The sequence below is a fragment of the Rhincodon typus genome, chromosome 10 (assembly GCF_021869965.1).
Source record: "Rhincodon typus isolate 14 chromosome 10, sRhiTyp1.1, whole genome shotgun sequence".
In the NCBI taxonomy this organism is placed as follows: Eukaryota; Metazoa; Chordata; class Chondrichthyes; order Orectolobiformes; family Rhincodontidae; genus Rhincodon; species Rhincodon typus.
This window is the reverse complement of record NC_063341.1, coordinates 68,353,790-68,368,999: the sequence shown is the minus strand read 5'-3', so window position 1 is coordinate 68,368,999 and position 15,210 is coordinate 68,353,790. Positions and strand designations below refer to the sequence as shown.

The following is a 15,210-nucleotide window of genomic DNA, read 5'->3' as shown; positions in this document are numbered from 1 at the left end:
ACATTTGGGAGCTTAGAATCACCTACATCAGAATACCGCAGCAGGCCTAGAATGAAAATGTTGTCAGTGTTTGCTCTGTTTCTCTCTCCAGTCCAGCTGAGCTTCTCTAGTATTTTCTGTTCTAATTTCAGATTTCCAGCATCTGCAGTATTTTCCTTTTATTTGTGTGCTTTTAGTTTGTTTGTTATATTAAAGATCTTAAAACTGTGAAATCTTATGTCTTTCTCTTAGCTGTTCATTGGAAGTTCAGACTTGTTTTTTCAAAGGTTATGAGTCCCTATGCGATATTAACAGATAAGATATGGTAACTGAGTTTTAGATGAATTGATGGAGTCTATCGAGAGTGGAGAATAGGGGCTGACCAGGAGAACGATATAATAATTGACAATAACAATCATCATACAATCAAATAAAAACATAACTTAACTAATTCAGACTTGTATTAATACACTCAAAAGTATATTGAAGATGACTGGATACAGTGATTTGGTAAAACCCACCTTTCATTTCCACTGTGTATCAAGGTTCATACATTTCAAACAGATTTGTCTTCAAACCATGGAAGGCAGAGTTTGCTTTAACGCAAATGAAAAAAAAAATCCAAATAACCTCAATAAATTAATGCTATAGTATTTAGAATCTTCAATTCTGAAGGAAAAAAATAGGTGAATCGAGCTTGTAACCAAAAAGTGCAGAATCTCCTCAAAAATCTTTGTAGCATATTTTATCTTTAATTCTTCTGCTTTAGTGCTTTTTTTAATAAAGGAACATGTTCAAGGTATGTAAAAAGAAAAACAAACGTCAGAGGGTAGAATTTCCAATTCCTTTCCCGCAGCAAGTGGTACTGTTATGGGAACATCAAGTTAAGAATAGTGAAACCACAACTTTACGGTATTCACAATATCTTGCCCTGGTTGAGAACTGGAGCAAATCTACTTATACATCAGTACTTTCATTTGCTTGAAGAGAATCATGATGATCACCAGATATGAACCAAATCAATTTCAGCAGGGATATGTTTTATTGTATTGTAGAACCAATCATTTCCAGGTGAAACCTCAAAAACCAGATGATATTTAGCAGGCTCCCAGTTCCTGCAAATCTTTGACCTGTTCAATTCAGTGCTTTGAGGAAAGCAAGGAAAAGCGGAAGACTACCTGTTTTACTCAAAAAGAAATTTAAGGCCAGTCAGGTTGATATGTAGATTGCTACTCCATTAGTGAAGCAATGGCTTTTATTTCCAGTTTCTCAGAATGCTCTCCGCTGAATTCAAGGTACTGTCTTGCTGTTTAAAAGAAAGGAAAAGAAGGACATTTTAGAGAATATACAAAGTAGAGATGCGCATACACATGCTTCGAGTTCATGCTTCATTAATTCTTAGCAGCAGGCCTGGTCATCAAAAGGACCCTGCCACCACTCCCAATTTGTAATTCAGTTGACTGACCTTGACAAAGCAGAAACGAATGTACTTCTCAAACTGGCTCTTGGCCTGGTCACTGACAAATGAGGTCACAGGGATAGCTGCCAGTCGCTGCAATGAAACAAAGGTTCTAAATTATAACCTCTAGCAGAGTGTAGAGGGATAACCATACATCAAAGTTTAGCTTCACACACATTTCCATGTATCTGGATTGTACACAATCTTAACATGTAGACAGTTTAATCAGTCCAGAAGTCTTTTTTAAAATTTATACATTTTGTGGGATGTGGGTGTTGCTGGCTGGCCAGCATTTATTGCCCATTCCTAGTTGCCCTTGAGAAGGTGGTAGTGAGCTGCCTTCTTGAACCACTACAGTTCACCTGCTGTGGGTTGACCCACAATGCCATTAGGGAGAGAATTCAAGGATTTTGACCCAGCAACAGTGAAGGAATGGTAATATATTTCCAAATCATGATGGTGAGTGGCTTGGAGGGGAACTTGAAGGTGGTGGTGTTCCCATATATCTGCTCCCTTGTCCTTCTAGGTGGAAGTGGTCGTGGGTTTGGAAGGTGCTGTCTGAGGATCTTTGGTTAATTTCTGCAGTGCATCTCGTAGACAGTACACACTACGGCAGTGGAGAGAGTGAATGCTTGTGGATGCAGTGCCAATCAAGTGGGCCACTTTGTCCTGGATGGTGTCAAGCTTCTTGAGTGTTGTTGGGGCTGTACTCATCCAGGGCAAGTGGGGACTATTCTATCACATGCCCAACTTGTGCCTTGTAGATGGTGAACAGATTTTGGGGAGGTGAGTTAGTCGCCACAGTATTCCTAGTGTCTGACCTGCTCTTGTAGCCACTGCATTTATGTGGTGAGTCCAGCTGAGTTTCTGGTCAATGATAACTCCCAGGATGTTGATAGTGATGCTAACACCATTGAATGTCAAGGGGCAGTGGTTAGATTGTCTCTTGTTGCTGATGGTCATAGCCTGGTATTTGTGTGGCGTGAATGTTACTTGTCACTTTTCAGCCCAAGCTTGAATTTTGGAGGGTTTCGGCCCAAAACATTGATTTACCTGGATGTCTAATCTACCGTGCTTTTCCAGCCTCACACCTATAGATGCCAGCCTGAATATTGTTCAGATCTTGTTGCATTTGGACACGGACTGCTTCGGTGTCTGAGGAGTCACGACTGGCGCTCAGCATTGTGCAATCATCGGCGAACATACCCACTTCAGACCTTATGATGGAAGGAGGCCATTAATGAAGCAGCTGAAGATGGTTGGGCCTAGGACATTACCCTGAGGAACTGCAATGACTGACCTCCAATAACAATGACCAGCTTCCTATGTGTCAGGTATGACTCTAACCACTGGAGAGTTTACCCCCTGACACCCATTGATTTCGGTTTTGCTAGGGCTCTGTGGTGACACACTCAGTTGAATGCAATCTTGATGTCAAGGGCTATCACTCTCACCTCACCTCTGGATTTCAGCTCTTTTGTCCATATTTGAACCAAGGCTGTAATGAGGTCAGGAGCTCAGTGGCCCTGGCGGAACCCAAACTGGGCATCACTGAGCAGTGATCTATTATGTTAAGGAAAACAAATACATAATAAAGTCAGTCTTAAGCCTTAGTGCATTTCCTCCATTGTAAATTTCTATGTTGTCATCACCAAGAATTAATTAAGGATAGATTGCATTTTTAAGTACAACATATGCTTTTTAAAAGAAAGTCAAACAAGCCAAAAGATGGTTCCACCAGGGTAAGTGCCACTATCTTCCCTCTGCTACCTCACATTCACTCCATCTCTGCGACTATCCCCCCTTCCCTGGATTTCTGGTCTTTTTAAGTTTATCCTTTATTAAGTACAAAATACTCTTAACATATAATTTCTTGTATAACTCAAAATTAGAACTGAATTTATCTCTACCCAAAACCTAAATCAGTCAAGATCATCTGTGGAAAATATTTAAGATCTCGGGTGACAAACTGCACATCTGATCTTGGTGTTTCGAAGAGATCAATAATGTGGAAACAAAGGGGTGGCATGGTGGCTCAGTGATTAGCACTGCTGCCTCACAGTGCCAGGGACCCGGGTCCGATTCAAATCTCGGGCAACTGTCTGTGTGGAGTTTGCACATTCTCCCCTTGTTTGCATGGGTTTCCTCTGGGTGCTCTGGTTTCTTCCCACAATCCAAAGATGTGCAGGAGAAAGGAGAAACTAAAGACAAGGAAATATTAAACAGATGGGGAGGAAGAAAGAGACTGAGAATAAATAAAGGACAGGGAATTGAAACAAGACAAAAGACTGAGAAGGGAAAATTAGAGAAGAAAATTCCAGTGTTTTATTAGTTAAACAAAATCAAAGATGCACAGGCTACGGGGAATAGATGCTGGCAATAGAACTAACTGATTTGCTCTCACATATAGCTGGCACAAAGACAACAGGATAAATGTTGTTCATAGAATCTGGAATCATAGCATTCCTACAGTGAGGAAGCAGGCCATTCAGCCCATCAAGTTCATACTGACCTCCAAAGAGCATCCCACCCAGACCCAACTCCCCACACTATCCCTGTGACCCTGCATTTCTCATGGCTAATCCACTTGCACATCCCTGGTCCCAATGGGTAATTTAGCATGACCAATCCACCGAACCTGCACATCTTTGGGAGGAAACCATAGCACGCAGTCACGGGGAGAATGTGCAAACTGTGCAGAGACAGTCACCCAAGGGTGGAATTGAACCCAGGTTCCTGGCATTATGAGGTAGCAGTGCTAACTGCTGAGCCATTGTACCACCCAATAAATATTGTTCTTTGATGCTGTAACCATTTTATAGTTCTCTAGCTCCATGTAGTTACACACAACTCCAGCTAGGATTGAGATATTTGGTTAATTCTTCTGTGTCAATCACACCTGGAGACCACACAGCTATAAATGGTAGAGATTGGCGTTACATGTATAATTTACATAATGTAACTGACCTGAAGCACTAATTTTCTCTGGGGAAACAAAAGACCCTGCTTTTCACCAGGAGTCTATGCTGCATTTTCAGGTCACGAGTTATTTTTTGCTGTGGTTAATAGGGACTTTTGTTTAAACAGAATCTCACTGTTGAGTAAACAGAAACTCTGAGTGCTGCCTCACCTCCAACTCATTGGTTAACACATTAGTGTCTGTACAAAATAAATACAAAGTCAGAATAACAGGCATAGTAGGAACTGCAGATGCTGGAAAATCTGAGATAACAATCTGATGAAGGGTCTAGACCCAAAACGTCAGCCTTCCTGCTCCTATGATGCTGCTTGGCCTGCTGTGTTCATCCAGCTCTACACCTTGTTATCTCAGAATAACAGGCTATTAGTTATTCATTTGATCTCCCTAGTACTTGCACTTCAGATAGAGGATGAGAGAAGCATTCAATGTGGAAGTATTGATGCCCAAAATCATCTTTCTATAACAGCATTTTCTATGAAACCAGTTTCCCAAAGTTGACAGCATTAATGATGATATGTGGACCCCCCTAACCTTTGATGCCATTTCAGTCATGAACAGAGACAGGTTCCAGTTCCAGCTCATTGGGCTGGAAGCTTACCAAAATGCTTTAGTTTTTGGTAACTGATGAACATACTACTTTCAGAATCAGGTAGAAGCAGTCACCTTGGCTCATGGCTCCTTCTGAAATATTCACATGTAAAATGGAGAGATATAGTAAAATGCATGCATCTATAAGGGCTTTGATGAAGCAGACCATTAGGACATTTAGACCCACAATTCCAAATCATTGAAATGAGTGGGAAGGGGCAGTTTTACAACAGCCCAAAGATATCCAGATTTAGGCAGGCTCAAAAAGTGATACTGCTGGTTAATCTGCTGGTTAATCTGCTGGCACCATCCAACTCCAGGACTGTGTTTTCCAAGAGGTAGAACTGGTGACTGAAGAGTCACCCACCAACAAGCAGTGGGTTGCCAGTTGAAGATGCTTAATAGCCCTTTAAGGCCTTGTTCAGAGGCTGATTGACATTTTTCAAGGGGAGCCTAGGTTCCCTCTCCTTGACTCATCAAGGACTGGGCCACTACCTGGAGATGGCATACCAGTGGCAAATTGGTGGTGGTGGGGGTCAGAATTGTTATTCTTCGGGACAGGGTTTCTGACCCTCCTGCTATTTTTAATATTTGTAAGTTTAAAATGTTGGGGAAGAAGTGTTTTGAGATGGTGGCACCATCTCTCTCCCTCCTTCCCTGACCTACAGGCTCAATCTCCTTTAAGCAGTACAGCCTCCTATTGACTGGCTTCCAGATTTAGGAACCTATCACTGTTCTTAACTGCTCGCAAGCAAACCCTTTGTCTACTAATCACTGCCACATGGCCATCCCACACAGTGGTGGGTTCTTTCTTTTTTAGTCAGGCTTGAATCCAACACCCAATTCCAAAGGGAGAAATCACAGGAACATAGAACCTAGGAGCAGAATTAGCCATTTGATGCTTTCAGCCTGCTTCATAATAAAATCACAGTTGGTCTGATGGTGGTCTCAACTCTATTTTCTGACTCCCTTGTCAATCAAAATTAATCAACTCATCCTTGAATAAATTCAATGGCACAACCTCCATTCCTTTTTGAAGAAGAGAATTGTCCATAACAATGACCCTCTAGGAGATATTTCTTCTCCATAAACTGTGCACCTTAGTTCTCATCTCCCCTACAAGAAAGAACATCCTTCCAGTACCCACCTTATCAAGTCCACTCAAGATCTTACATGTTTCAATGAGTTCACCTCCTACTCCAAACTCCAACAGATATTGGTCCAATCTGTTTGAATTTCTTTCTTAAGTCAAACCAGGAATGAGTGGAGTGAACCAAACAGTTTCTCACAGAACTATAACTGTTTTTTTCCCTAAGTGCAATGACTAAATAATCATATACATAGTATTTCAAATATAGTCCCAACAAGGCCCTGTAAAGATGCAGTAAAACATCCTTATTTTTATTTTCCATTCGTCTTGCAATAAATGCTAACATTCTACTTGCCTCTGTAATCTTCCTGTACCTACATATTAACTATATGCAATTCATGTAAAAGGACACCCGAATGTAAAAGGGACTAAGTTTAAAGGAGATGTGAGAGACAAGATTTTTTACACAGAGGTGGTAAGGGCCCATAATGGGCTGCCAGAGGAGGTGGTAAAAGCAGATATAATAGCAGAGTTTAAGCGATATCTAGACAGATACGTGAATAGGCAGAGAACAGAGGGATACAGACTGCATGGAGACAGAAGGTTTTTCGTTTAGAAAGGTGCCATGTGTCGGTGCAGGCTTGGTGGGCTGAAGGACTGTTCCTGTGCTATACTGTTCTTTGTTAAATGGAACTTCCCAAGGAAGATCTTAACAGCCTGCCTGACTGATTTCTGTCATGCAAGCAATTTAAAATTGCCCCTCTAGAATGTCAGAATTCAAGCTCATGATCTGTACAGCCTCTGCATTTGTCATGTTTGAACTTATAAGGGTCTCTGTAGCAGGTAATCTCTAACATTGTGTAATGCTTAGACTGATGGGGGAGGCGGTTCTGTGGAGAGAGGTGGAGGTCATGTAGTACTGTGGGAGAAGGACTGTGGACATTTATGAACTGAAGTTTGTTTGGCATACTTTCAAATGACTGGGTGGAATGCATGCTGAGCCATACAACTATGTGCTGGTAAGATCTGAATTAAGGAAACCGATAATGCTCTTGCTAGCAAGTCTGCTGCATTTACTGCAATTTCACCTCAACCTTCTCATTTATTTCCAATCGTGCAATCCTGGTTTGCTCTGAACACACTAACTGTGTTCCAGCAGCTGAAGAATATGTGCTGTTGTTTGGCAGTGAGAGGTGTACACTCTATTGACTTGCTCAGCAGAGGATCACACCATCTCTCTAGATTGGCAATGAGAGAATCACAAAATACATCTTAGAAACTGCAAAGAAGACATTATTGAAACATAACTTCAATAATAAGAAACTTTAGTGTGTGTTGTATGAGGAAGAGTCAATAAGAAGGGAGACCATGAAGAAAAACAAAGGACAGCATAAGCTGAAGGTAAAATCACCATTACACCAGGGCACCCTCAGGCTGCTGTGTCATTAGAAAGAGACAACTAATGGTAAGTTTAACCTGAGGGTCACCATGCCTCAGGTGAGGTTTGAGGTAGAGAAGGCATGACCTTTCTGGTAACCTCAGCCAGTACAGGAAGTGAACCCACGCTATTGGCGTCACTCTGCATCAAATTTAGGGAAAGACCTGGCTTCTTTCTTCCTTGTAGGGAGTGAAATATTTTGAGTTCATTCCCAAAGCTTCATGCCCCATCTATTGCCACCTATTATATAAGGCTTTCAACATTTTAAATAGAAAGACAAATGTTGGATTGACAAATAAGGTAGAAGTGCGTACAGATTGCCTAGTCATGTTTTCAACCTTATGACTTCCTGATTATGAAGGAAGAATGGCAGCATGCATTATATTTGACAGATAGTACATTTAATTGATCACAAGCCAAACGGATTGGTGCTATATGCCAGCAAAGAACTGGGAACATCTTGTGCTTTTGAAAAGTAGGGTAGTGGTTGCTAAAATGCTGTGCACTTCCCTCTGATTCTTTACAAACCATGCAGTGTTACCCTGGTTAGGTACAGCAGTTTCTGGAAATATGAAATAAACCTTTGTTAAGGACAACAAACTTCTCTTACACCTGATCCTTTCTCTTTTCAATTCATTCCATGTGATGTGAGCATTATTGGCAAAATCAGCACCCCTAATTTCCCTTGAAGAACAGGATCGGTGCACAGATTACAAGGGACTTGCACTGTCAGTAAGTGATATGTCACCGTAAGGCATAGTCATACTGCAGGATTTCCAAAACGAACTTGAAACGGGATTGGAAGGAGGGGTGTAGATTGCCTTCACTATACTGCTCCCGGTCATTTCCTCAAGTAGCAGAATGGCTAACAACTTTTGAAGTAATGCTGGTGGCAAATAAATTGCCATTTTTGACCTCAGATCTCATTTAGCATATTATCAAATTGTGCATTGGGAAAACCGAATGAGCTGACCTCTCACTGTCATCAAAGGTCAACCAAGATCATTATAGAGGGAGTAGAAACCTCAGGTTTGGAAAGCAAACTAACTGCTTTGAAAGTGACTGAGGCAGTTGAAGAAGACAACCTACCACCACCGTCTCAAGGGCAACTAAGAACAGGCAATAAATGCTGGACCAGCTAACGAAATGCCCACATCCCATGAGTGAATAAAATAAAAATTAGATTGCAGCTGAGAAACTGGGTCTCTGTGTCTGTAACCTCTTGCAGCCCTACAACACTCAGAGATTTTACTTGCACCCATTCAACTCCAGTTCCCTGTGCACCCCCAACTTCCTTTGTCCCACCATGGTTAGCCAAACCTTCAGGTGTCTACATCGGAATTCCTTTCCAAAACCTGTCATATTTCCATTTCTCTCTCTCCTTTTTTGCTGCTCATCAAAACCTAGCCTTCTTTGACCAAGTCTGAATTTCTATTGTGACTTGATGACAAATTTTATTTGATAAAACTTCTGTTGGGACATTTTAATACATTAAAAGTGCAATAAGAACGTTGATATTGTTACAGAAAAATTCAAAGCAGGCAGCGTGAAAATCTCTACCTGCTGACTGCAAGGATCTTACTCCTTGATCTAGTTACTTATGTAGAAAGCTAGTTCTCCAAGTTCACACTAAGTTGCCATCTCAAAGTGAGCAGATGGATGGTGTGGGAATTGGGAAGTTTCCCAATATTTGATGTGTCATTCAGTGGAGATTGGGCCTAAGGTTATATTGTAAATGGAGCTTTTCCTTGTGTCTAATGATGATATATGAGCAAGTGCCTGATGGAAATAAACTTAAAGTAATATCCTTCACATTCCTCACTTCCAGAAACAATATCCTGTGCAAAGAAAAGCCTCAGCAAAATAGTGTTGACTTCAGTTTCAGTAAATGTTATCTTAAGGGGCAAATATTGAAAAGGGTACAAAGGGACCTTTCCATACATGGAGGGGTCACACTTGCTAATAATGTCACAGTTGTGTGAAGAGTCATGATTTGCAATGTGTGAATAAGAGAAAATTTGTTATAAACTTTCTGAAACAGATGGTGTCCTTTGACGTAAGAAACAAATAACATACATATAAGAATTTACTTGCTTTGAAATAAATTTCAAAACTGCTTCACAAGCACTCTTTATCCCCACTTCGGACTGACCTGGGAAGGAGCTTGGCGTGAAAGAGGTAGGTTTTAAAGACAGCCTTCGAAGGCAAGGATAGGAGTTAGTGGAGAGATAGACAAGTTAGGGAGAGAATTCCAAAGTATGGGTCCAAGACAAAGAAATGGCTGTCAATGGTGGGAAAAGGTGTGGGGAGTGAGACTGCACATCTCTTGATAGATGTTGCCTGACCTGATAGGTGTTCCCAACACTTCCTGTTTTCATTTCAGAACCTGCAGTATCCACAACATTATGTTTTTTTTTCTCCATATCTTTGTTTAGAAGAACATAAGAACATAAAAAATAGGAGCAGGAGTAGACCATCTGGCCCATCTAGCCTGCTCCACCATTCAATAAGATCATGGCTGATCTTTTGTAGTCTCAGATTCACTCACCATAATTCTTAATTCCTTTACTGTTCAGAAATCTATCTACCTTTGTCTTAAAACCATTTCACGAGGTTCCTCAACTGCTTCACTAGGCAAGGAATTCAACAGATTCACAATCCTTTGGGTGAAGAAGTTCCTCCTCAACTCAGTCCTAAATCTTCTCCCCCTTATTTTGAGGCTACGCCCCCAGTTATAGTTTCAACCGCAATATTATTTAGTAAGTAATAATGTTAAAAAACACACACAGTCAACCAGTATTTGGGAAAACGCAGCTGCTTTCTTGAGGGTCTGTATTTGAACTTGATTGGTATGTTTGTGAATTATGTACAAAATATGAAAAAGCTGAAATCCTAAATTAGACGGCTTAGCAATGTATACAGAAGCTGCAGCAGAAGCTTCCTGTTTAAAACTGCACTGTCATCTCCTAAAAAAGATGTTCTCAGAATCTGTGGCCCCCGTCCGCTCTTTTGATATCAATCAAGCCAAACACAGACACAAGTAAACTGTACCAGTGAATAACCTTTCAATACAGCTACAATAGGTGTGATTTTCTGCTTGCTGGAGGGGGCAAGAAGGGCAAGTTTGCTCAGGAAGAAACTCCTCCTCTTCTTGCCATTTCTGCAATTAAGTTCTGAATAAGAAGGTCCATGGCTGACTTCCTTGACTCATGATTCAGAATTAAGGTGGATAATTTGTGGCAACTTAAAGGGCACAATGTGCTGCCTCACCAATCACGTGAAATCATTCCACAGAGGCCAGTATCCCTTACCAAGTCACCCTTTATTTACATATGGAATGTCCATTGACTCCATCTATACTTGTACCTCTGAAAGGCAGCCAACATCATCAAAGATCCCTCCCATCCTGGTTATAATCTCTTCCAACCTTATCCATGAGGCATAAGATACAAAAGCTTAAACACACATACCAATAGGTTCAAGAACAGCTTCTTCCCTGCTGTTATTAGACTTCTGAATGGACCTCTCAAATTTCAAATCTAATGTTGATCTCGCTTTTGGTGCAGCTTCTTTGCAGCTGTAACTTTGTATTCCTCACTCCGCTCAATCACCCTGTGATCTTTGTATTGTTATGATCTGCCAATACTGCAAGCAAAACAAAACTGTGCACTGTACCTAAGCACATGTGACAATAATAAATCAAATCTTCGACACTGATCCAGCTCCCTCAGAACCAACTCTCTGGGTGTCAGGATGTCTGATACTCCTGTTTTATCTGCCAGCCAGAGGTCCCTGATTGGACCAGATTAACAGCCCCAATCACGGAACTCATATTCTATGATATCCACCTGGCTGAACTCATTAGAATCAGTACAGATTCAAAGAAGACAAATCAGATTAAGGTCTTAGTGGGAAGAAGGCAAGAACTATGAAGAATCAAAGAGTTTTGGATGTCTATGTACATTACTGACAAAGAGCTAGTGGACATGTAGAAAAATTAGAAGTTAAAATTAAATTGTAATTAAAAGCATAAGGTTAACCTTTACCTTAAGAGGCATAGAACATAGAACATAGAACATTACAGCGCAGTACAGGCCCTTCGGCCCTCGATGTTGCGCCGACCTGTGAAACCAATCTGAAGCCCATCAAACCTAAACTATTCCATTATCATCCATATGTTTATCCAATGACCATTTAAATGCCCTTAAAGTTGGCGAGTCTACTACTTTTGCAGGCAGGGATTCCACGCCCTTACTACTCTCTGAATAAAGAACCTACCTCTGACATCTGTCCTATATCTATCACCCCTCAATTTAAAGCTATGTACCCTTGTGCTAGCCATCACCATCCGAGGAAAAAGGCTCCCACTGTCCACCCTATCTAATCTTCTGATCATCTTGTATGTCTCTATTAAGTCACCTCTTAACCTTCTCTCTAACGAAAACAGCCTCAAGTCCCTCAGCCTTTCCTCATAAGACCTTCCCTCCATACCAGGCAACATCCTGGTAAATCTCCTCTGCACCCTTTCCAATGCTTCCACATTCTTCCGATAATGCGGTGACCAGAACTGTACGCAATACTCCAAGTGCGGCTGCACCAGAGTTTTGTACAGCTGCAACATGACCTCATGGCTCCGAAACTCAATCCCTCTACCAATAAAACCTAACATACCGTACGCCTTCTTAACAACCCTATCAACCTGGGTGGCAACTTTCAGTGATCTATGCACATGGACACCGAGGTCTCTCTGCTCATCCACACTACCAAGAATCTTACCATTAGCCCAGTACACTGTATTCCTGTTACTCCTTCCAAAGTGAATCACCTCACACTTTTCCGCATTAAACTCCAGTTGCCACCTCTCAGCCCAGCTCTGCAGCTTATCTATGTCCCTCTGTAACCTGCAACATCCTTCCGCACTATCCACAACTCCACCAACTTTGGTGTCATCCGCAAATTTACTAACCCATCCTTCTACGCCCTCATCCAGGTCATTTATAAAAATGACAAACAGCATTGGCCCCAAAACAGATTCTTGAGGTACACCACTAGTAACTGAACTCCAGGATGAACATTTCCCATCAACCACCACCCTCTGTCTTCTTACAGCTAGCCAATTTCTGATCCAAACCGCTAAATCACCCTCAATCCCATGCCTCCGTATTTTCTGCAATAGCCTACCATGGGGAACCTTATCAAACGCTTTACTGAAATCCATATACACCACATCAACCGCTTTACCCTCATCCACCTGTTTGGTCACCTTCTCAAAGAACTCAATAAGGTTTGTGAGGTACGACCTACCCTTCACAAAACCGTGTTGACTATCCCTAATCAAATTATTCCTTTCTATATAAATCCTATCTCTTATAATCCTTTCCAACACTTTACCCACAACCGAAGTAAGGCTCACTGGTCTTTAATAACCAGGGTTGTCTCTACTCCCCTTCTTGAACAAGGGGACAACATTTGCTAGTCTCCAGTCTTCTGGCACTATTCTTGAAGACAATGACGACATAAAGATCAAAGCCAAAGGCTCTGCAATCTCCTCTCTAGCTTCCCAGAGAATCCTAGGATAAATCCCATCCGGCCCAGGGGACTTATCTATTTTCACACCTTCCAGAATTGCTAACACCTCCTCCTTATGAACCTCAATCCCGTCTAATCTAATAGCCTGTATCTCAGTATTCTCCTTGACAACATTGTCTTTTTCCTGTGTGAATACTGACGAAAAACATTCATTTAGTGCCTCTCCTATCTCTTCGGACTCCACGCACAACTTCCCACTACTGTCCTTGACCGGTCCTAATCTTACTCTAGTCATTCCTTTATTCCTGACATACCTATAGAAGCAGTTGTATAGACACTTGGCCCATCCTCCTCTGGGGTACTGTGTTCAGCTTTGAACAGTCTTCTGCAGCAAGGGTATACTGACTTTGAAGGTGGTATGGTACAAATTTACCAGAAGGATACTAGGACTTATTTAAAATTAGATCTATGCCATTCAGGATTAAAATTAGGAACCACCATTTCCTCAAAAAGGTAACAGAGGTAGTCAGCTTACATGAAGTTTTGAAGACTCAGATCAAGTAGTTCTTTTTTGTACAGTAAGGCTGATTATCAAGGGAAATGGATCAAAGAGAAGTAAATGAAATACAGATCAGGCAATGAGGCAAATCAGGCTGAATTTCAGAACAGACATAATGGGCTGAATGGCCTCCACAAGTTCATATGATTCACCCGACAGTGGAAGAGAAGCGGTAACCATAGTTCATTTCATTCCAATGGTTTGAATTTTCAAAGCTTTGGTGCAATAAGAATTTACACGTATAAACAATCTTCATGTTCTTAACTTGTGCAAAATTTCACAAATATGACCTCTTTTAGAAACATCAATTAGAGTCACAGAGATATACAGTGTGGAAACAGACCTTTGTTCCAATTTGTCCATCCCGACCAGATATCCTATATAAACCTAATCCCAAATGCTGGCAAATGGGACTCGATTTTATAGCATATCTGGTTGGCATGGAGGAGTTGGACCAAAGGGTCTGTTTATATGCTGTATATCTCTATGACGAATTGATGTTTCTAAAAGAGGTTATCGCATTATCTGTGAAATTTTGCACAAGTTAAGAACATGAAGATTCTTTATAAGAGTAAATTCTTATTGCACCTAAGCTTTGATGGTCAACAGTTAATTAACGGTTAAGAACTGCCCATGTCACCAAGAGAAACACTTTGTTATTAAAGAAGTTGTGGTCTCTTTTACATTCTTGTGAGACTGGGACAGCATATCAGTTTAATACCAAAAGGATGGCAGTGCCATTAGCTGAGCCATCTCTCAACAAAGGACAATGCAGTGTCAGCCTAGATTTAATGCTCAGGTCTTGGAAGAAGGATTGAAACAGACAACCTTCTGATTGAGAACCCGAGGACACACTGACACTATTCAACATGAAAACACTTACTTTATATTAAAAAAAATCAAGCTGAACTTACCTTGTTTTTAATCATCCACTTCACAAAGAGGTTATCATAAGGCTCATTCCCTTCCATTTTGGAGAGATCGACATCTAAAGGGAACATTGTGCAAAGGTTTAGAAGAAATTCATTATTTCATTGGATGGGTTATGGTTCAAGTCGGCATTTTTCAGGTCTTTGAGATTCAGCATCAGACACAGAAATTGCTTCCATTGACCAAACAATCTGGAAACTTTAATACTTTTAAAAAAAGCTTGTGTATACACCAAATATAGCTTCCTTCCTGCCTACCCACTGCTGAAATTTAACACATAACCTAACTCTACATCCTCTGAAGGTTCACCCATGTGACCATACCCCACATTGTTAACCTTGGCAACAAATGCCAGTTGCATATTCAATGTGAGGTATTGCCTCTGCACAGAATACTGTCCTTAATTCAAATAGCCATTTTCTCAGTGTGTCAGAACAACGAGCATCAAGGGAAGGAGCTTCTGCCCTTCCTTTGTGATCAAAAGATCATTCAACCACTGCCCCTAGCTGAGATCTGTCAAACCTGTTTACGTTAGGGATCGCATAATAACTGTACTGGTTTACATAGGTGAATGTACCAGTTCCTGACTGGAACATCTGTTGTCTGGCAGTTTTCGTTTTAATGTCTTCCAGCACTTGGCAATCGGCCCAGTATATGG

The 15,210-nt window shown here is 41.1% G+C and overlaps 1 protein-coding gene across 7 annotated transcripts in view; it reads right to left on the bottom strand.

Moving 5' to 3' along the window:
- Positions 1–998: 998 nt before the first annotated feature.
- The window catches only part of LOC109936984 (kynurenine--oxoglutarate transaminase 3), a 75,889-nt gene continuing 61,677 nt past the window's right edge, over positions 999–15,210 (bottom strand). For all 7 annotated transcript variants that reach the window (XM_048601948.1, XM_048601945.1, XM_048601946.1 and 4 more), the window contains 3 exons: positions 14,537–14,610; positions 1,445–1,531; positions 999–1,285 (listed from right to left, as the gene is read on the bottom strand). In XM_048601948.1, the coding sequence (XP_048457905.1) occupies positions 1,235–1,285; positions 1,445–1,531; positions 14,537–14,610 (212 nt within the window). In that variant the 3' untranslated portion in view covers positions 999–1,234. The remainder of the gene's footprint in view (positions 1,286–1,444; positions 1,532–14,536; positions 14,611–15,210) is intronic.